Consider the following 21,933-nt stretch of genomic DNA (forward strand, 5'->3'; position numbering starts at 1 on the left):
TTAAACATGAGAATATTCAACCGTGTGAAGTTTGGGGCAGATTGGACGTTCAATGCCTGAGTTACAGCAAATTCCTATTTAATTGCATTAATAGCATGATTTAGCACCTAGCTAATGTTTGCTAGCATGTTTTAGCATGTTTCTAGTATGTTGTTAACATGTTTAACACTTGCTGGCACTTTTTTGTATGTTATTAGGAGTCCAAAACAGTGTTAAACATGTCACTTCCTGTTGCCGGCAGGTGGCGCTATGACTGTAACTGAATTTGAGCATGGTCATGTGTTCAGGACAGAACGCTTAGCAAACATGTGAAGTTTGGGGCAGATTGGACATTCAATGCCTGAGTTACAGCAAATTCCTATTTAATTGCAGTAATAGCATGCTTTAGCACTTAGCTAATGTTTGCTAGCATGTTTTAGCATGTTTCTAGTATGTTGTTAACATGTTAAGCACTTGCTGGCAATTTTTTATATGTTATTAGGAGTCCAAAACAGTGTTAAACATGTCACTTCCTGTTGCCAGCAGGTGGCGCTATGACTGTAACTGAATTTGAGCATGGTCATGTGTTCAGGACAGAACGCTTATCAAACGTGGGAAGTTTGGGGCAGATTGGACATTGTTTGCCTGAGTTACAGAAACTTCCTGTTTCATGGCGAAACATCAAAATTTGTCAGGCCGCCGAGGACACGCCCTTCGACGAAAACTCTAGATCTTCGCAATTTAACGTTGCAAAGGCCTTAAGATTACACTCACCAAATTTGAAGATGATCAGATTAAAACTGTAGGAGGAGTTCGTTAAAGTACGAGGCCTGAAAATGGCAAAAACTGCACAAAAATCAGAGAGGAAGTTCAAAATGGCTGACTTCCTGTTGTGTTTAAGGCTATGCTCCAAGAGACTTTTTTGTAGGTATTGGGTCATTACATGTATGTACCGAATTTCGTACACATACGTGAAACGTAGCGGGAGGCGCACTCCGTTGAACCTTTATAGGTGGCGCTATCGAGCCATTTTATCCCGCCCAATTCTGAAACGCATATCAGATGTCAATTTTCGCCAGTTCTGACGCGTGTGCAAAATTTCGTGAGTTTTCGTGCATGTTTAGGCCCTCAAAAATGCGATTGAATGCGGAAAATAATAATAATAATAATAATAATAATAATAATAAACAGAGCAATTCCAATAGTGTCCTCGCACCATCGGTGCTCGGGCCCTAATTAAAGCTGCAAGCAGCGATGAAAGGGCCCTCGCACCCGTGCCACCGCCACCCGGTGGCTTTAGGAAGACAGAGCACGGTGGGCAATGTGCATTTAAGTAGGTAAAAATAGGAGTAGTATGTCAAAGTCAGTTACAAAAATGTCCTTTATCATGGGTATAATAGCATGCGTTATCACTCAGATAAGTGTTGCTAGCATGTTTTAGCATGTTTCTAGCATGTTTAGAACTCAATGGCATATTAAATATGTCGCTAGCAATGCATCACAGTTTAAAACGTGTCACTTCCTGTCGACAGTAGGTGGCGCTATTACTTTAACTTAAAATTGTCATGTAGATGTGTTCAGGGCAGGACTCTTATCAAACATGTGAAGTTTGGGGCAGATTGGACATTGTCTTCTTCAGTAACAATAACTTCCCGTTTCATTGCATTAGCATGCTTTAGCACTTAGCTAAGAATTGCTAGCATGTTTTAACAGGTTTCTAACATGTTTATTACTCAATGGCATATTTAATATGTTGCTAGTACTGCATCACAGTGTTAACCATGTCACTTCCTGTTGCCAGTAGGTGGCGCTATTACTATAACTGAATATTCTCATGTAAATGTGTTCAGGACAGAACTCTTATCAAACGTGTGAAGTTTGGGGCAGATTGGGCATTCAATGCCTGAGTTACAGCAAATTCCTATTTAATTGCAGTAATAGCATGCTTTAGCACTTAGCTAATGTTTGCTAGCATGTTTTAGCATGTTTTTAGTATGGTGTTAACATGTTTAGCACTTGCTGGCAATTTTGTATATGTTAATTAGGAGTCCAAAACGGTGTTAAACATGTCACTTCCTGTTGCCAGCAGGTGGCGCTATGACTGTAACTGAATTTGAGCATGGTCATGTGTTCAGGACAGAACTCTTATCAAACGTGTGAAGTTTGGGGCAGATTGGACATTGTTTGCCTTAGTTACAGCAACTTCCTGTTTCATGGCGAAACATCAAAATTTGTCAGGCCGCCGAGGACACGCCCTTCGACGAAAACTCTAGATCTTCGCAATTTAACGTCGCAAAGGCCTTAAGATTACACTCACCAAATTTGAAGATGATCAGATTAAAACTGTAGGAGGAGTTCGTTAAAGTACGAGGCCTGAAAATGCCAAAAACTGCACAAAAATCAGAGAGGAAGTTCAAAATGGCTGACTTCCTGTTGTGTTTAAGGCTATGCTCCAAGAGACTTTTTTGTAGGTATTGGGTCATTACATGTATGTACCGAATTTCGTACACGTACGTGAAACGTAGCGGTAGGCGCACTCCGTTGAACCTTTATAGGTGGCGCTATCGAGCCATTTTACCCCGCCCAATTCTGAAACGCATATCAGATGTCAATTTTCGCCAGTTCTGACGCGTGTGCAAATTTTCGTGAGTTTTCGTGCATGTTTAGGCCCTCAAAAATGCGATCAAATGCGGAAAATAATAATAATAATAATAATTAAAGCTGCAAGCAGCGATGAAAGGGCCCTCGCACCCGTGCCAACCGCCACCCGGTGGATTTAGGAAGACAGAGCACGGTGGGCATTGTGCATTTAAGTAGGTAAATATAGGAGTATGTCAAAGTCAGTTACAAAAATGTCCTTTATTATGGGGATAATAGCATGCGTTATCACTCAGATAAGTGTTGCTAGCATGTTTTAGCATGTTTCTAGCATGTTTAGAACTCAATGGCATATTAAATATGTCGCTAGCAATGCATCACAGTTTAAAACGTGTCACTTCCTGTCGACAGTAGGTGGCGCTATTACTTTAACTTAAAATTGTCATGTAGATGTGTTCAGGGCAGGACTCTTATCAAACGTGTGAAGTTTGGGGCCGATTGGACATTGCCTTCTTCAGTTACAACAACTTCCCGTTTCATTGCATTAGCGTGCTTTAGCACTTAGCTAAGAATTGCTAGCATGTTTTAACAGGTTTCTAACATGTATATAACTCAATGGCATATTTAATATGTTGCTAGTAATGCATCGCAGTGTTAAACATGTCACTTCCTGTTGCCAGTAGGTGGCGCTATTACTATAACTGAAAAGTGTCATGTAGATGTGTTCAGGGCAGGACTCTTATCAAACGTGTGAAGTTTGGGGCCGATTGGACATTGCCTTCTTGAGTAACAACAACTTCCTCTTTCATTGCATTAGCATGCTTTAGCACTTAGCTAAGAATTGCTAGCATGTTTTAACAGGTTTCTAACATGTTTATAACTCAATGGTTTATTTAATATGTTGCTAGTACAGCATCACAGTGTTAACCATGTCACTTCCTGTTGCCAGTAGGTGGCGCTATTACTATAACTGAAAAGTGTCATGTAGATGTGTTCAGACCAGAACTCTTATCAAACGTGTGAAGTTTGGGGCATATTGGACATTCAATGCCTGAGTTACAGCAAATTCCTATTTAATTGCATTGATAGCATGCTTTAGCACTTAGCTAATGTTTGCTAGCATGTTTTAGCATGTTTCTAGTATGTTGTTAACATGTTTAGCACTTGCTGGCAATTTTTTATATGTTATTAGGAGTCCAAAACAGTGTTAAACATGTCACTTCCTGTTGCCAGCAGGTGGCGCTATGACTGTAACTGAATTTGAGCATGGTCATGTGTTCAGGACAGAACTCTTATCAAACGTGTGAAGTTTGGGGCAGATTGGACATTGTTTGCCTGAGTTACAGCAACTTCCTGTTTCATGGCGAAACATCAAAATTTGTCAGGCCGCCGAGGACACGCCCTTCGACGAAAACTCTAGATCTTCGCAATTTAACGTCGCAAAGGCCTTAAGATTACACTCACCAAATTTGAAGATGATCAGATTAAAACTGTAGGAGGAGTTCGTTAAAGTACGAGGCCTGAAAATGGCAAAAACTGCACAAAAATCAGAGAGGAAGTTCAAAATGGCTGACTTCCTGTTGTGTTTAAGGCTATGCTCCAAGAGACTTTTTTGTAGGTATTGGGTCATTACATGTATGTACCGAATTTCGTACACGTACGTGAAACGTAGCGGGAGGCGCACTCCGTTGAACCTTTATAGGTGGCGCTATCGAGCCATTTTACCCCGCCCAATTCTGAAACGCATATCAGATGTCAATTTTCGCCAGTTCTGACGCGTGTGCAAATTTTCGTGAGTTTTCGTGCATGTTTAGGCCCTCAAAAATGCGATTAAATGCGGAGAAGAAGAAGAAGAATAATAATAATAATAATAATAATAAACAGAGCAATTCCAAGAGGGTCCTCACACCATCGGTGCTCGGGCCCTAAATATATATATATATATATATATATATAAATAAATATAGCTGCAAGCAGCGATTACGGGCCCAAGCCGGTGGCACCGCCACCCTGGTGCCTTTAGTTACACTAAAGGCACCGAGGTGGCGGTGCCACCGGCTTGGGCCCTCCATCGCTGCTTGCAGCTATATTTATTTATATATATATATATATATATATATATATATATATATATATATATATATAAAGCCGCCACCCCGTTGCCTTTCGGGTTCCTGTGCACGACGGGCAATAACGTAACCCCGCTTTGACTGTCGAGAAGAAGTCTGCTTTAGAGCTTGTATCAGTGTGAGTCTTTCTGCTTCCCTCCAAACACACACAGAAAAGGGGGGGGGGGCTGTCTGTGTGTGTGCCCTCTCTCCCTCCCCTCCCCCCCACTCCACACACACACACACACACACACACACACACAGAGAGAGAATGGCAGGGGGAACTCTGTCAGAGAGAGACAAAACCACATTCAAACCAAAATATCTGACTTCCTGTTGGTCGGAGCTAATGACTGTAAATGAGAAAGTTGTCCGGATCGATAAGCACAATATACAGACCGAGTTTTGTGACTGTAGGTAAAAATAACCCACCCACTTTAGTCAAAAGTATCTTGAAAGTAACACACTTCCTGCTGCCAGTTGGTGGCGCTATAACTTTGACTCACAATAGTCACATCCATGTGATCGGCCTCTTACAACAAACACACTGCTGAAGTTTCATCCAGATCAATTAATGTATGAAGACGTTATAACACATTGTGTTTTTCTTTTCTCGCCATAACTTCGTTTCCTCGCCACGGCCAAACCGTTCGAGATATCAAAAATCCGTCCGCAATTTAGCGTCCTCAATGTCTTGACTTCATGTTGACCGAGTTTGGTGGCGATAGGATAATTTTTCTTGGAGGAGTATATCAAATTCCAGGGGCATGCATTTTCATACAGCCCATAATAGCCGACTTCCTGTTGGACTGGTGTAAAACTTAGAGCACGAAAGTTGTTCGGCCCGATTAAATCTATATGTGTACCGAGTTTCATATTATTACATGCAAACGTGTTTGATATATGGACCAAGTTTTTCGGACCACGTTCAAGGGGGCGCTGTTGAGCTCCCCTGCCACGCCCGGGTACCAGCTTCAGCCCAGCCCTGATGGCCGCAGGTTCTGACCTGTGTGCAAAGTTTCAAGAGTTTGAGCACGTTAAGGGCCCCAAAAGTGCCAGAGAAGTCCCACACAGCAGAGAAAGGGTTAAAATAAAGCCCCCCTCCTCTCTCACACACACAGACACTGAGAGAGACTGGCAAAATTCCCATCAAATCACATTCAAACCAAAATATCTGACTTCCTGTTGGTCGGAGCTAATGACTGTAAATTAGAAAGTTGTCCGGCTCGGGGAGATAAATATAAATACCGATTTTTGTTACTGTAGGTAAAACTAATACCCCATTTTTGACTAAAGGTGGCGCTACTGAGCCCCTCCACCGCGCCCGTTTCTGAAACTTCACACATGCCTAGTACCTAATAAATCTGATATGCATGTTGAGTTTCATGCAATTTGAAGCATGTTAAGAGCCTCAAATGCACCCAAAAAGAATATAAAAGTTTAAAGCGTTGCCATGGCAACAGTATTTAAGATATCAATAATTCTTTCACAGGTCTACATCTGCCGTGTGTTTACATTATACACATAAAGTTTGAAGCAAATCGGGTAAAAATAAGAGGGTGAATTCAAAGCATTTTGAAAGTGACACACTTCCTGCTGCCAGTTGGTGGCGCTATAACTTTGACTCACAATAGTCACATCCATATGATCGGCCTCTTACAGCGAACACACTGCTGAAGTTTCATCAAGATCAGTTAATGTATGAGGATGTTATAACACACTTCCTGTTTCCAATATTCGCCATAAATTCGTTTCCTCGCCACGGCCAAACCGTTCGAGATATCAAAAATCCCCTGGCAATTTTTCATCCTCCATGTCTTGACTTCATGCACACCGAGTTTCGTGGTGATTGGTTAAATCGTCTAGGAGGAGTATTTTAAATTCCATTGCATGTGTTTTTTAAACTACGCCAAATAGCCGACTTCCTGTTGGGCTGGGGTAAAAAGTCAGAGCACGAAGGATATATGAACCGATGAGATCTATAAGTGTACCGAGTTTCATATTATTCCACGCAAGCGTGTTTGATTTATGGACCAAGTTTTCGGACCGCGTTCCAGGGGGCGCTGTCGAGCCCTCCTGCCACGCCCGGGTACCAGCTTCAGTCCAGCTCTAATGGCCGCGGGTTCTGACATTTGTGCAAAGTTTCAAGAGTTTTTGAGCACGTTAAGGCCCCCAAAAGTGCCCAAAAGGTAGTAATATAATAATAATAATAATAATAATAATAAATAAATATATATATAATTAAAGCTGCAAGCAGCGATTGCGGGCCCAAGCCGGTGGCACCGCCACCCTGGTGCCTTTAGTTGCACTAAAGGCACCGGGTGGCGGTGCTACTGGCTTGGGCCCTCCATCGCTGCTTGCAGCTTTAATTATATATATATATATATATATATATATATATATATATATATATATATATATATATATATTAGGGGTGTGCAAAGCAGCCGATATTTGTATCTGTATTTGTATTTGTTGAGGGGGGGGGAGTATTTGTATTTGTAATCGAGTAAAATTCAAAATAGGTGAAAAAAATATATTTTTTTGCGTTACCCTTCTTATTTACGTTATAGTGTAAGTATTCTTTAATTATATCCATTATAATAATTATGGATATGCAATATTGGTTGATGTTTTTCCATAAATCCAGCAATGAAACAAGGAACGTCATTGAAAATAAAATAACATAACAGCCATTACCTCATCCATGGTTAAACAACAACTAATAAAATACCATTGTGAACATTATGAAGCCTACCTTGCTGTCTGCAAAAGACAGAGTAACTTAAACGTACCATATAACTCCCATACGTGCATACAATTCGACACAAATACACAAGCATTTTTAACCTTTTTAACCGAACCTTAACGTTACTCTGTCGACAGCCTATTGTCTAAATTACCGCGCTAAACAGCTGACGTTACGTAAACAGAGCGAACATGAGAGCACCCGACTGCAGACGTCAATAATGCAGCGTAATGGAATAATCTCCCGATCAAACTCGGCTTCCCGAAAGTTATAAACTGCCTCAGGAACCCAGTTAAGGGACAAAAATCTATTCAACAAAAATAGTGATGCAGTTAAGTGTTTTTTTTTTTTGCGCAGCCGAGCGCTCTCTGTTGCTGTGGAGCAGCCTGTGTCCGTCACTCAATCATCCGGGCGTCGTGCACTGCGGTCTCATGAGGAAACGCAGCTTTTTGATATAAAGTTTTTTTTGTTCCCGAATACAAATATTTTTTAAAGTATTTGTTCAAAATAAGTAATTGTAAAAAACACGTTATTTGTGCCTTTCCAAATACCGTATTCGGGTTCGGCTCCACCCCTAATATATATATATATATAGGCTATATATATATGCTTGGAAACATCACAGTGGAGCGGTGCTTACTGTGAACGGTACGAACTGTACAACTGACTAATTTAAACAGAGCAGTGTAATTTTTTTATGTTAGGTTGACTATTTTATTATTACATTTTATTAAGGCTATAATGAACATGCTGCGATGTCAAGATTGGAATGCTGTGTGTGTGTGTGTGTGTGTGGTGTGTGTGTGTGTGTGTGTGTGTGTGTGTGTGTGTGTGTGTGTGTGTGTGTGTGTGTGTGTGTGTGTGTGTGTGTGTGTGGCTCGATCGAATGGAGACATAAAAACATACTCATTTTGTTCACACAGGTAATCATTCAAAGTGTTTCTCTATATTTGTGTACACTCGCAATAAAGCACAACATTGTGATTTTGTTAAACTATAAACTCTTGTCAAACTGTAACCTACAACTGTCACCCAACCAAAATATCACACACGCACACACACACACACACACACACACACACACACACACACACACACACACACACACACACACACACACACACACACACACACACACACACACACACACACACAGAATGGCAGAGAGACAGAGAGAGACACAATCCACATTCAAACCACAATATCTGACTTTCTGTTGGTCGGAGCTAATGACTGTAAATTAGAAAGTTGTTCGGCTTGATAAGATCAATATACACACTGAGTTCGAGATATCAAAAATCCCCTGGCAATTTATCATCTTCCATGTCTTGACTTCATGCTGACCGAGTTTCGTGGTCATCGGATGAATTCTCTAGGAGAAGTGTTTCAAATGCGAGAGCAAGCGTTCTCCAATCAACCCGTAATAGCCGACTTCCTGTTGGGCTGGCGTAAAACTTGACCCAGGGAAAGTTGTTCGGCCCGATTAAATCTATATGTGTACCGAGTTTCATATTAATTCATGCAAGCGTGTTTGATATACGGACAAGTGTTCGAATCCCATTCCAGGGGGCGCTGTCGAGCCCCCCTGCCACACCGGGTACCAGCTTCAGCCCGGCCCTAATGGCCGCGGGTTCTGACCTGTGTGCAAAATTTCAAGAATTTTCGAGCATGTTAAGGCCCTCAAAAGTGCCAGAGATTTTGCACACAGCAGAGAAATGGTTAAACTAAACTAGCCCCCCTCCTCACACACACACACACACACACACACACAGAGGGGCAGAGGGAAAATGCTCCAAACAGTACACATTCAAACCAAAATATCTGACTTCCTGTTGGTCGGAGCTAATGACTGTAAATTAGAAAGTTGTCCGGATCGAAGAGAAGAATATACGTACCGAGTTTGGTTACTGTAGGTAAAACTAATACCCCATTTTTGACTAAAGGTGGCGCTACTGAGCCCCTTACCACGCCCGTTTCTGAAACTTCGTACATGTCTATTACACAATAAATGTCAAATGCATGTTGAGTTTCATGCAATTTGAAGCATGTTAAGAGCCTCAAATGCATCCAAAAAGAATATAAAAGTTTAAAGCGTTGCCATGGCGACAGTATTAAAGATATCAATAATCCTTTCACAGGTCTACATCTGTCGTGTGTTTACATTATACAGATGAAGTTTGAAGCAAATCGGGTAAAAATAAGAGGGTGATTTCAAAGCATTTTGAAAGTGACACACTTCCTGCTGCCAGTTGGTGGCGCTATAACTTTGACTCACAATAGTCACATCCATGTGATCGGCCTCTTACAGCGAACACACTGCTGATGTTTCATCAAGATCAATTAATGTATGCAGAAGTTATAACACACTTCCTGTTTCCAATATTCGCCATAAATTCGTTTCCTCGCCACGGCCAAACCGTTCGAGATATCAAAAATCCCCTCGCAACTTTTCATCCTCCATGTCTTGCCTTCATGCACACCGAGTTTCGTGGTGATTGTTTGAATCGTCTAGGAGGAGTATTTTAAATTCCATTGCATGTGTTTTTTAAACTACGCCAAATAGCCGACTTCCTGTTGGGCTGGGGTAAAAAGTCAGAGCATGAAGGATATATGAACCGGTGAGATCTATATGTGTACCGAGTTTCATATTATTTCATGCAAGCGTGTTTGAATTATGGACCAAGTTTTCGGACCCCGTTCCAGGGGGCGCTGTCGAGCCCCCCTGCCACGCCCGGGTACCAGCTTCAGTCCGGCTCTAATGGCCGCGGGTTCTGACCCGTGTGCAAAGTTTCAAGAGTTTTTGAGCACGTTAAGGCCCCCAAAAGTGGCAAAAACCTTGAAAAAAAAATTATTATAAAGAAGAATAACAAAAAACCCTTAGAAGAACAATAGGGCTCTGCGCCCTTTCAGGGCTTGGGCCCTAATAATAATAATAATAATAATTAAAGCTGCAAGCAGCGATGAAAGGGCCCTCGCACCCGTGCCACCGCCACCCGGTGGATTTAGGAAGACAGAGCACGGTGGGCAATGTGCATTTAAGTAGGTAAATATAGGAGTATGTCAAAGTCAGTTACAAAAATGTCCTTTATTATGGGGATAATAGCCTGCGTTATCACTCAGATAAGTGTTGCTAGCATGTTTTAGCATGTTTAGAACTCAATGGCATATTAAATATGTCGCTAGCAATGCATCACAGTTTAAAACGTGTCACTTCCTGTCGACACTAGGTGGCGCTATTACTTTAACTTAAAATTGTCATGTAGATGTGTTCAGGGCAGGACTCTTATCAAACGTGTGAAGTTTGGGGCAGATTGGACATTGCCTTCTTCAGTAACAACAACTTCCCGTTTCATTGCATTAGCGTGCTTTAGCACTTAGCTAAGAATTGCTAGCATGTTTTAACATGTTTCTAACATGTATATAACTCAATGGCATATTTAATATGTTGCTAGTAATGCATCGCAGTGTTAAACATGTCACTTCCTGTTGCCAGTAGGTGGCGCTATTACTATAACTGAAGTGTCATGTAGATGTGTTCAGGGCAGGACTCTTATCAAACGTGTGAAGTTTGGGGCAGATTGGACATTGCCTTCTTGAGTAACAACAACTTCCTCTTTCATTGCATTAGCATGCTTTAGCACTTAGCTAAGAATTGCTAGCATGTTTTAACAGGTTTCTAACATGTTTATTACTCAATGGCATATTTAATATGTTGCTAGTACTGCATCACAGTGTTAACCATGTCACTTCCTGTTGCCAGTAGGTGGCGCTATTACTATAACTGAAAAGTGTCATGTAGATGTGTTCAGGGCAGGACTCTTATCAAACGTGTGAAGTTTGGGGCAGATTGGACATTGCCTACTTGAGTAACAACAACTTCCTGTTTCATTGCATTAGCGTGCTTTAGCACTTAGCTAAGAATTGCTAGCATGTTTTAACAGGTTTCTAACATGTTTATAACTCAATGGCATATTTAATATGTTGCTAGTACTGCATCACAGTGTTAACCATGTCATTTCCTGTTGCCAGTAGGTGGCGCTATTACTATAACTGAATATTCTCATGTAAATGTGTTCAGACCAGAACTCTTATTAAACGTGTGAAGTTTGGGGCAGATTGGGCATTCAATGCCTGAGTTACAGCAAATTCCTATTTAATTGCAGTACTAGCATGCTTTAGCACTTAGCTAATGTTTGCTAGCATGTTTTAGCATGTTTCTAGTATGTTGTTAACATGTTTAGCACTTGCTGGCAATTTTGTATATGTTATTAGGAGTCCAAAACAGTGTTAAACATGTCACTTCCTGTTGCCAGCAGGTGGCGCTTTGACTGTAACTGAATTTGAGCATGGTCATGTGTTCAGGACAGAACGCTTATCAAACGTGTGAAGTTTGGGGCAGATTGGACATTGTTTGCCTGAGTTACAGCAACTTCCTGTTTCATGGCGAAACATCAAAATTTGTCAGGCCGCCGAGGACACGCCCTTCGACGAAAACTCTAGATCTTCGCAATTTAACGTCGCAAAGGCCTTAAGATTACACTCACCAAATTTGAAGATGATCAGATTATAACTGTAGGAGGAGTTCGTTAAAGTACGAGGCCTGAAAATGGCAAAAACTGCTAAAAAATCAGAGAGGAAGTTCAAAATGGCTGACTTCCTGTTGTGTTTAAGGCTATGCTCCAAGAGACTTTTTTGTAGGTATTGGGTCATTACATGTATGTACCGAATTTCGTACACGTACGTGAAACGTAGCGGGAGGCGCACTCCGTTGAACCTTTATAGGTGGCGCTATTGAGCCATTTTACCCCGCCCAATTCTGAAACGCATATCAGATGTCAATTTTCGCCAGTTCTGACGCGTGTGCAAATTTTCGTGAGTTTTCGTGCATGTTTAGGCCCTCAAAAATGCGATTAAATGCGGAAAATAATAATAATAATAATAATAATTAAAGCTGCAAGCAGCGATGAAAGGGCCCTCGCACCCGTGCCACCGCCACCCGGTGGCTTTAGGAAGACAGAGCATGGTGGGCAATGTGCATTTAAGTTGGTAAAAATAGGAGGAGTATGTCAAAGTCAGTCACAAAAATGTCCTTTATTATGGGGATAATAGCATGCGTTATCACTCAGATAAGTGTTGCTAGCATGTTTCTAGCATGTTTAGAACTCAATGGCATATTTAATTTGTCGCTAGTAATGCATCACAGTGTAAATGTGTCACTTCCTGTCGACAGTAGGTGGCGCTATTACTTTAACTTAAAATTGTCATGTAGATGTGTTCAGGGCAGGACTCTTATCAAACGTGTGAAGTTTGGGGCAGATTCGACATTGCCTACTTGAGTAACAACAACTTCCTGTTTCATTGCATTGGCATGCTTTAGCACTTAGCTAAGAATTGCTAGCATGTTTTAACAGGTTTCTAACATGTTTATAACTCAATGGCATATTTAATATGTTGCTAGTACAGCATCACAGTGTTAAACATGTCACTTCCTGTTGCCAGTAGGTGGCGCTATTACTATAACTGAATATTCTCATGTAAATGTGTTCAGGGCAGGACTCTTATCAAACGTGTGAAGTTTGGGGCAGATTGGACATTGCCGACCTGAGTAACACCAACTTCCTGTTTCATTGCATTAGCATGCTTTAGCACTTAGCTAAGAATTGCTAGCATGTTTTAACATGTTTCTAACATGTTTATAACTCAATGGAATATTTAATATGTTGCTAGTACAGCATCACAGTGTTAAACATGTCACTTCCTGTTGCCAGCAGGTGGCGCTATGACTGTAACTGAATTTGAGCATGGTCATGTGTTCAGGACAGAACGCTTATCAAACGTGTGAAGTTTGGGGCAGATTGGACATTGTTTGCCTGAGTTACAGCAACTTCCTGTTTCATGGCGAAACATCAAAATTTGTCAGGCCGCCGAGGACACGCCCTTCGACGAAAACTCTAGATCTTCGCAATTTAACGTCGCAAAGGCCTTAAGATTACACTCACCAAATTTGAAGATGATCAGATTAAAACTGTAGGAGGAGTTTGTTAAAGTACGAGGCCTGAAAATGGCAAAAATTGCACAAAAATCAGAGAGGAAGTTCAAAATGGCTGACTTCCTGTTGTGTTTAAGGCTATGCTCCAAGAGACTTTTTTGTAGGTATTGGGTCATTACATGTATGTACCGAATTTCGTACACATACGTGAAACGTAGCGGGAGGCGCACTCCGTTGAACCTTTATAGGTGGCGCTATCGAGCCATTTTACCCCGCCCAATTCTGAAACGCATATCAGATGTCAATTTTCGCCAGTTCTGACGCGTGTGCAAATTTTCGTGAGTTTTCGTGCATGTTTAGGCCCTCAAAAATGCGATCAAATGCGGAAAATAATAATAATAATAATAATAATAATAATAAACAGAGCAATTCCAATAGTGTCCTCGCACCATTGGTGCTCGGGCCCTAATAATAATAAACAGAGCAATTCCAATAGTGTCCTCGCACCATCGGTGCTCGGGCCCTAATAATAATAAACAGAGCAATTCCAATAGTTTCCTCGCACCATCGGTGCTCGGGCCCTAATAATAATAAACAGAGCAATTCCAAGAGGGTCCTCACACCATCGGTGCTCGGGCCCTAATAATAAACAGAGCAATTCCAAGAGGGTCCTCACACCATCGGTGCTCGGGCCCTAATAATAATAATAATAAACAGAGCAATTCCAAGAGGGTCCTCACACCATCGGTGCTCGGGCCCTAATAATCCGAAGGAAAACAATAGGGCCTTCGCCCTTTCAGGGCTTGGGCCCTAATTAGCTATAAGTTCACTGTAACTTATCCAACATCCTAAAGATAAATTATTATAATTATAAGATATTTCTGGTGTTATAAAATATTGCATAACCTATTATTTTTCCAAGCAAAATGTATATATTAGTCTGAATTATCGCGCTCCGATTTGGCGCACAAGCGCGCAGCAGCGCTCGTTCAATATGAGGTTTAGCAGCAAAATGGAAATATTTGCTCGATTTTTCTAAGATTTACAGATGGAGAATATTCCTGTGAAATGTAAGTTTTGCAAACACCATGTTTCAAACGCATAAAACGGCACAAAATATATGCAGTTTGATGGTGGATCGATTTGATCTATGATCGACCTCTAGGGCTGCTTAAGAAACGCGTGCACACGCAGTTATCTAGACTAGATAAACCTGCATCAAATTAGTGGGATTGCGTGAACTTGAATGACCTTTTATGAAACCGCTTTAGCCCCAACTTATTTGTTAGGTTCATTCAAGTCGGGTTTTGGAGTTTAATCCCCGCTTTTCTTGGTGTCTTTTATGGAACAACCCTCAGATCAGATGCTGCAGCTTCTGTCATGATGATGATAAACGTCAACACAGTTTAGTTGTGATACGAGCTAAAGTTAAAATAGACATTATGGGTCAGTATTTGGGCTGCTATTCTGGAGTATACCTTGATAATTGAAATGAACAATTTTATTTTTGTGCACACTTCTCATCAAAATTCTAGATATCCTTTTAGTGTAATAGTTTTCTGAATACAATAGTTTTGCATCAATCCCAGATTCACTGCATCTCTACAGCAGGTCTATGAGTCTCCAGATGTTCACAAACATGCAGTTTCACAGCCAGTGTTCTCTGTGCTGACGTTTCTCACTTCTCCTGCTTAAAAGCCAGAATTAATTTCTCTTAATATCACACTCTGTATTCATACTGAAAACCATGATCTAGTGAGCTTTTGTCCTTCTGCTCTGTGAGACGTTTCTGTTCTTATGCAAGTAAGTAAATTATATATATAAAGCACATTTAAATATAGCAGAGCTATCCAAAGTGCTGAACATAGTAGTGAAAAATAAATAAATAAAAGCACAGAAACGTAAAACCAAACAAAACAAACAGTGAAACAAGGATATTAAGTATCAAAACGCCAGGGAATAGAGATACGTTTTGAATTTTGATTTAAAAATGTAAATGGAAGGTGCAAGGCGGATGTCCAGAGGCAATTGATTCCATAGACGGGGGGCGGCAACTGAGAAAGCTCTGTCTCCCTTAGTTTTTAAACGGGAGCGGGGGATAGATAATAGAGCCTGGTCTGCAGATCTTAATCTGGAAGATGACAGAAGAGTAAGAAGATCTGTTAGATAAAATGGAGCTTGATCATTAAGAGCTTTAAAAACAAAAGCTCTTTGTTCCCGTTCAGCAGCCTTGCAGCTGCATTTTGTACCAACTGGAGGCGACCAAGTGATGAGTTTGCTCATGAGTGTCGCTCTAGTTTCCTTCAAAATTATATTTATTTGTGTATTTAAATGTTCAAAGAAAAATAAAAACATTTATCGTATCAATCTTTTTTTGTAGTGCAACAGACATTGAGTTGAGAACTGAATTGACTCTTCTGCAGGTTTGTGAGTCCTGCTGCAGAGGAAGCCTGTCAGTATGTGGATAGAGTTGTGGGTATAAACCCGTTACTCCAGAGAAAGCTGAATCTGAGTGAACATGAACTAGGAGACACACGAGTGAATCAGATCGCTGCTCTACTGTCGGATAAACACTGTCGACTCAACACACTGACGTGAGTATTGCTCATTTATTTATAATATTACTTTACTTTTAGTTGTAATGTTAGCTGATGATCATATTTCCTCACTTGTTTGAGTCAGAGCAGTTTTTTCCTCAGCGTCACACAGAGCCACAACAAGTTAAAGTAATACAATTAAACAGCAAACTAAAAACACAATTAAAACGTGATATCAAGCTTTAAATATTTGGTTAAGACAGACAGTTGGATCAAGGCAGAACAATGTTTTTGTAACATCAGAATTGTTCATAACTGCTTTCAATTCAATGTTTGTATTTCACAAAATGTAAAATATCTAATTTTGGTATATCTAAAAATAAATATCTAAATATCTAATAATTTAACAAGTGCATTTTAAAAGTCTGTGATCAGTGTCTGCCTGTAATAAGATCCACTGAAGGCAAGTTGACTGAACGCTAGTGATGAGCGCTTTCGAAACGCTTCATGAAGCTACGAAACCTTTACAAATCTTTGGTTTCAAAATCAGTGGGTCGGAGTGTGTATCAAACTGGCAAAGTCACATGATTTCAGTAAACGAGGCTTTGTTACGTTATAACTGTTTCAACACATTTAAAAAGTTCAATGGTTCACCGCTGAGGGGCGATGATCTCTGTGAACCCATGAATCATGGGTTCATGAAATATGAACCCATGTGTTTATGAAATATTGTAAATATTAAAGTTATAGCTTATTTAGAGAAATCAGCCGAATGGCTTAGTGCAGGCGCTAACGGCTCCAAATATGTATCTCGTAATTTACCCCACTAATAATGTCCATAATGTTACCAAACTTCTATATTAGTGCAAATAAGTTCCGTACTCACAAACTTCCCAATGTCTCGTTTTATAAGTACATCATAAGTTTATTAAAATAACACTTGCCTGATGGGTTATGCCACTGCTAGACCGGACGTTGACGTCACTTCGGTGAGTTGAGAAAAGTCAGTAAAAGTCCCTTGCAGAACTCACCAGTGCCATCACACTACATCCTTATGCTTTGCTTTCTGCCAGGACTTTGACTGACTTCAGAACAGTGAATCATTTTGCCATGAAATTGGTTTAATTGATTTGAAGCTTTGAAAAGCTTTGTTTGTATTAAAATAAACGTGAACAAAACTAAAAAAACAAAGACTTGACTGAGAAACATGAAGGTCACCAACAGCAGTCACAGGGAACAAAGCCAGACAGAAGACAATGGCAACATGAAGGCAGGGCCGTACGCAGGACTTTATAAAGACTGAGGTCCCAAAATTGATGTTGCTGTGGGGGTTCGGGGGACATTTGTGATTTTCCTGATCTACACATGTGCAATTTAAGGTGTTTGAAGGACAAAAAATCATTAGCTTTAAAAGCATGTCAGTGGGCAGAAGCATAAATTATTAGTCAAGCAGAAAACAGATTCTTAAACATGAAAATCAGATTAATAATCATAATAATAATTTGTTACATTTATATAGCGCTTTTTTTTTTAGCTTAAATGTTGCAATGAATGATCCACACTACAAAATTGAATGCATAGATGTTATGCTTATTGTGGACAAAACACAATCACTTATTCCAAACAGGAATGAGAAATGATTCAATGATTATTTTGCATAGATGTTACATTTTAATCAAACGCCAAGGCAATCCTTCTGTGTCCAGAGGCATATGAGCAATATGTGTGAGCATCAAAGATCGGTTTCAGCAACTTGTTTCTTTCCTGAATTAATCAATGTTTTTGGACTAATCGGTTCAATTAATGGTTCAGTTGCTCACTCATAAAGACAGTCACGTGTCGCCCCCTACTGGCTTAATGATGCAAGTTACACAGACAAGTGGAGTAATACAGTAAACAGTCCCAGTGCTGATACTGGTGAAGTATTCAAACACATTCGAGGTATACAAATATATATTTATACAATACTACTATTATGGAAATATATTTAATAGGTGCTTGTGCTGTTAAATTGAGTTTATAGTTTCCGCTGTAATAGTGAATAACATAATATCTGTGTTAAATATGAATCCATTGTAATAATGATAATCTCACCCTGGGCACAGTATGCAATATCTGCTCTTCCTCTCTCATCTTCATCACATTCTCTCTTTCTTCTTCTCTCGGTCTCCTTATCTTCACCTGTATATCTTCCCTTCCCAAAGCTGAGCTGTGATTGATACAGTCTTTGCAAACTGATTATTTCTGTCTGTTGTTCATAACTTCTATCGTAAAACAGCGGTTTAGTTTCGCTGCTTGCATCATATCTCACACTTAATGGCCGTTAACTGAAGCGGGTCGTGAAGCGGCGCTGGAATTCGCGCTCGACTCGCAGCTTCTGTGAACATAAAGCCCGTCTACTTTGACTTGATTGGTCATCTAAAACATGGTGACATTGACGAGTGTTGTTAGTCCGCTGAAGCAGCTCAGATGAGGACTTTATCGTGGTGATGTGCAATATCATTACAGCACCAAAGCAGAGTTAATATTAGCCAATTATTTCACAACCTTCATTATATAGACCATATACTGTATAGCCCCTTTCCAGCGCTGCGCTCGTTGTCTTTTGACTTCCGGTCTGCATTTCACAGCGATCTTGCGTATTTATGAATGAACGGCTCGTTTTAAAATCTTCCCGGTCTACTGACATTTGTTAAGATCTGCTTAAAACATTACCATGCTCATGATAACTTTCATTAACTCTACAATAAGTGAATCCACTTTACCAGCTAATTACTCCTGGACAGCGATGCCATAGAAACATGGACATCAGTTTGGTTTGAAATGTGCTGGGGACAGAGACGCTTTCATTTTTCTCTTTCACGCACGTCATGTTTTGAAAGACGATGCCCTGTAGCTTACTAATGTAAATAAATAAAAATATATAGAAAAATGTGATGATGATGTCCGACTCGTTTTATGAAGAAGAAAGCCTTACATTTTCAAAAAGCATTAGACATATGACCTACTATTCTGCTTCATAAATGTCAGTGCCGAGAATCTCCGCTTGAATAAATGCATAGATCTATGGCGGCAAATCAATGACAATAATAAACGAGCGCACAGCTGATGCTGGCGCGCGCGGTAAATGACTTTCGCGAGCGAATAACAGATCTACACGCGAGGAAACGGGAACTCGCGAGCTCATTCAAGCAGTGCGCGCGCGCAGACATCTCCTCTGCACGCAATTCAAACCCTCGCGCGCGCGCAGACATCTCCTCTGCACGCAATACAAGCCATCGCGCGCGCGCGCATGATCTTTCCCCACGCTCTCGCGCTCGATCTGCTCTCGCCTGCTGGTTTTGCTCGCTCGAACACTTTTATTTTTGGCAGTCGAGGGGCGGGGCTTACTGTTTTAATAACCTCAAATGTCATTGGTTACATCCCTTTTCCCGGAAGTCACTTGTGATTGGACGCCTGTGATTGTCAATCAAGAGCGGCAAAGGCACGACCCAAAAGCTGGGCCGTTTCTCAATATGCGTTCTTGTCTGTACTTGTGTTCTTGTGGACTTGTGAAACGTCATCAGTCGCTGCCCAAGTACTGTCCCAATTCAAAAGTTCACATCTAGCCAAGTCCAGTTCAAATCCCCGGATGTGTTCTTGATCCGCCCCTTTTACCCCTTTTACCGAGGATGCATGTAGAGGTGACTTGTGCAGACTTGAGACAGACAGGTATCCCAGAATGCATCTTGTCCCACCAGCAAGCGTCAATGGCAGAGGAGAAAACCCGCGTAATATCAAAATACTACTGTTATCGTGTCACGAAATGTAAATCTAAGAGTGTTTCAGTCGAGAATGTAGTTGTTTAAAGGTCAAATCTGTGGTTTATTTATAAAGATAGCGCCTATTTGAAAAATGTATCTGACGTTTTCGGAGTTGTGAGATCCAGGCAATCACCGGGCGCTCAGCGCTCAATAACCCCGACTGGACCAGCTTTTCCTCGGCTAGTGCTTCTGATGTTTGCCGCTGGCTCTGATGTCTCTAGTCTAGCGGTTAAACGTGAGATATTATTTGTCTTGTGTATATCTAACGGGCGATCTTTGGTCTCATTAATCTATAATTTGTTCCATGGCAAATCGTTTTGGCTGAGGGCAAAGTGAAGTTTCATAATTTTATATATTTAGGCTATTTAACTTGAGCTATCTATACTTTATTTATTTTTATTTACTTATACTTTTATACTGGATATCAGATCATTAAAACGGACATTTAACAAAAAGAGTCAGGGTTGTGTAATTTTATTTTAGGCTATATATTTTAAAATATATATAATATTTTTTATATTAATTTTATTATACATTCTCTTCACTGTACATGTATAATAAAATAAAATGACACAACCCCGTCTGTTTTTTAAATGTCAGTTTTAATGTTCAATAATGTTTAATATTTTTTTTAATGAAAGCAAAAAGAAGCAGGGTTGCGTTTTATTTTGTGTTGTTATGCAGTGAAGATAATCAATGTACACGTTGCCTGAACCACATTTGTGTTTAAGATTTTTTTTTAAATGAAAAGAGGCAGAGTGTTGTTTTATACCATATTTCGTTTTATTGTTGATTAAATATACATAAAGAGATAACCGGAGTAGCCAGAGCGTGCTGAGTGACGCGATCAAGAACGCCGCTGTCCCAATTGCAGAATAACCGGACTTGCGTCCTCTCGTCCTCGGGAGTTCGTTCTCCTAAGTCGAACTTGGCAAGTCTGAACTACCAAGGACGCAAGTCCGAAGTTTGCGTACTTGGTATTGAGAAACGGCCCTGGTTGTCAACCACCGTTAAAAACAAAGAAGAAGAAGACAATCACTTGACTTAAGACATGGCTTCATTAACGGAGCAGATGCATGCGAGTTATCACTTAATTTGTTTTTATTTTATTTATTTATTGTTGTTTATTTATGTGTAATGTGATTTAATGCATTGTTAATAAAGAATAGATTCTTACCAGAAACTCTTGCTTATTGATATAAACACATAATTTATCTTTCATCCAAAGCCCTTGTTAGATTTACAACTATTTAATGGACACTTTTTACATTTCTGAGGTTCTCGGAACCAATATAATTTTGGTTGGGTAAACGCATGGTGAATGGGAGGGAGTATAGTGGTTATGTAGTGGTGAACTACAGCATATATATCTTTGCATTCCCATTTTCCTCCAATTTTTAAAAAATATTTTAATACAAATAACACACATAATAGTGTTATAAATATAAAATGTAGAAAATTGTAAACATTTTGGTAGATTTACAATGCGAATAACCATGGAAATGTGTCATTACAGTCTGTAAATATCTCCTAACAACACAAGAATGCAATCACTACCCCTAAGACTAGTGCACTGTAAAAATGAAAACAGATTTTATTTATATCTAATTAATAAAAATGAGGCAACAGATTATAAGCAATATTATTAATAAAATTTAACAAATTAGAATTGAGTAATAATTAATCAAATTAATTCCTTAAATGTTAACTATTTAAAATGTGTAAAAATTACAAAATATATGTTATTGTCAACATTGAAGACACCTGATGTTAACAAGCAGTTTTTTGTAATTTTGTAATTTTTACTCATTTTCAACAGCATATATATATCTTTGCATTCCCATTTTCCTCCAATTTGTAAAAAATATTTTAATACAAATAACACAAATAATAGTGTTATAAATATAAAAAGTAGAAAATTGTAAACATTTTGGTAGATTTACAATGCGAATAACCATGGAAATGTGTCATTACAGTCTGTAAATATCTCTTAACAACACAAGAATGCAATCACTACCCCTAAGACTAGTGTAGTTTCTGGTAAGAATCTATTCTATATTAACAATGCATTAAATCACATTACACATTAATAAACAACAATAAATAAATAAAATAAAAACAAATTAAGTGATAACTCGCATGCATCTGCTCCGTTAATGAAGCCATGTCT

At 39.8% G+C, this 21,933-nt stretch overlaps 1 protein-coding gene across 1 annotated transcript in view; it reads left to right on the forward strand.

Moving 5' to 3' along the window:
• Positions 1–21,933, forward strand: part of LOC306998032 (NACHT, LRR and PYD domains-containing protein 12-like) — an 83,633-nt gene that overhangs the window by 27,312 nt on the left and 34,388 nt on the right. The window contains exon 10 of the mRNA XM_079611763.1: positions 15,847–16,017. Within this exon, the coding sequence (XP_079467889.1) occupies positions 15,847–16,017 (171 nt within the window). The remainder of the gene's footprint in view (positions 1–15,846; positions 16,018–21,933) is intronic.

Source organism: Phoxinus phoxinus (assembly GCF_949152265.1).
Source record: "Phoxinus phoxinus genome assembly, chromosome: 5".
NCBI lineage: Eukaryota > Metazoa > Chordata > Actinopteri > Cypriniformes > Leuciscidae > Phoxinus > Phoxinus phoxinus.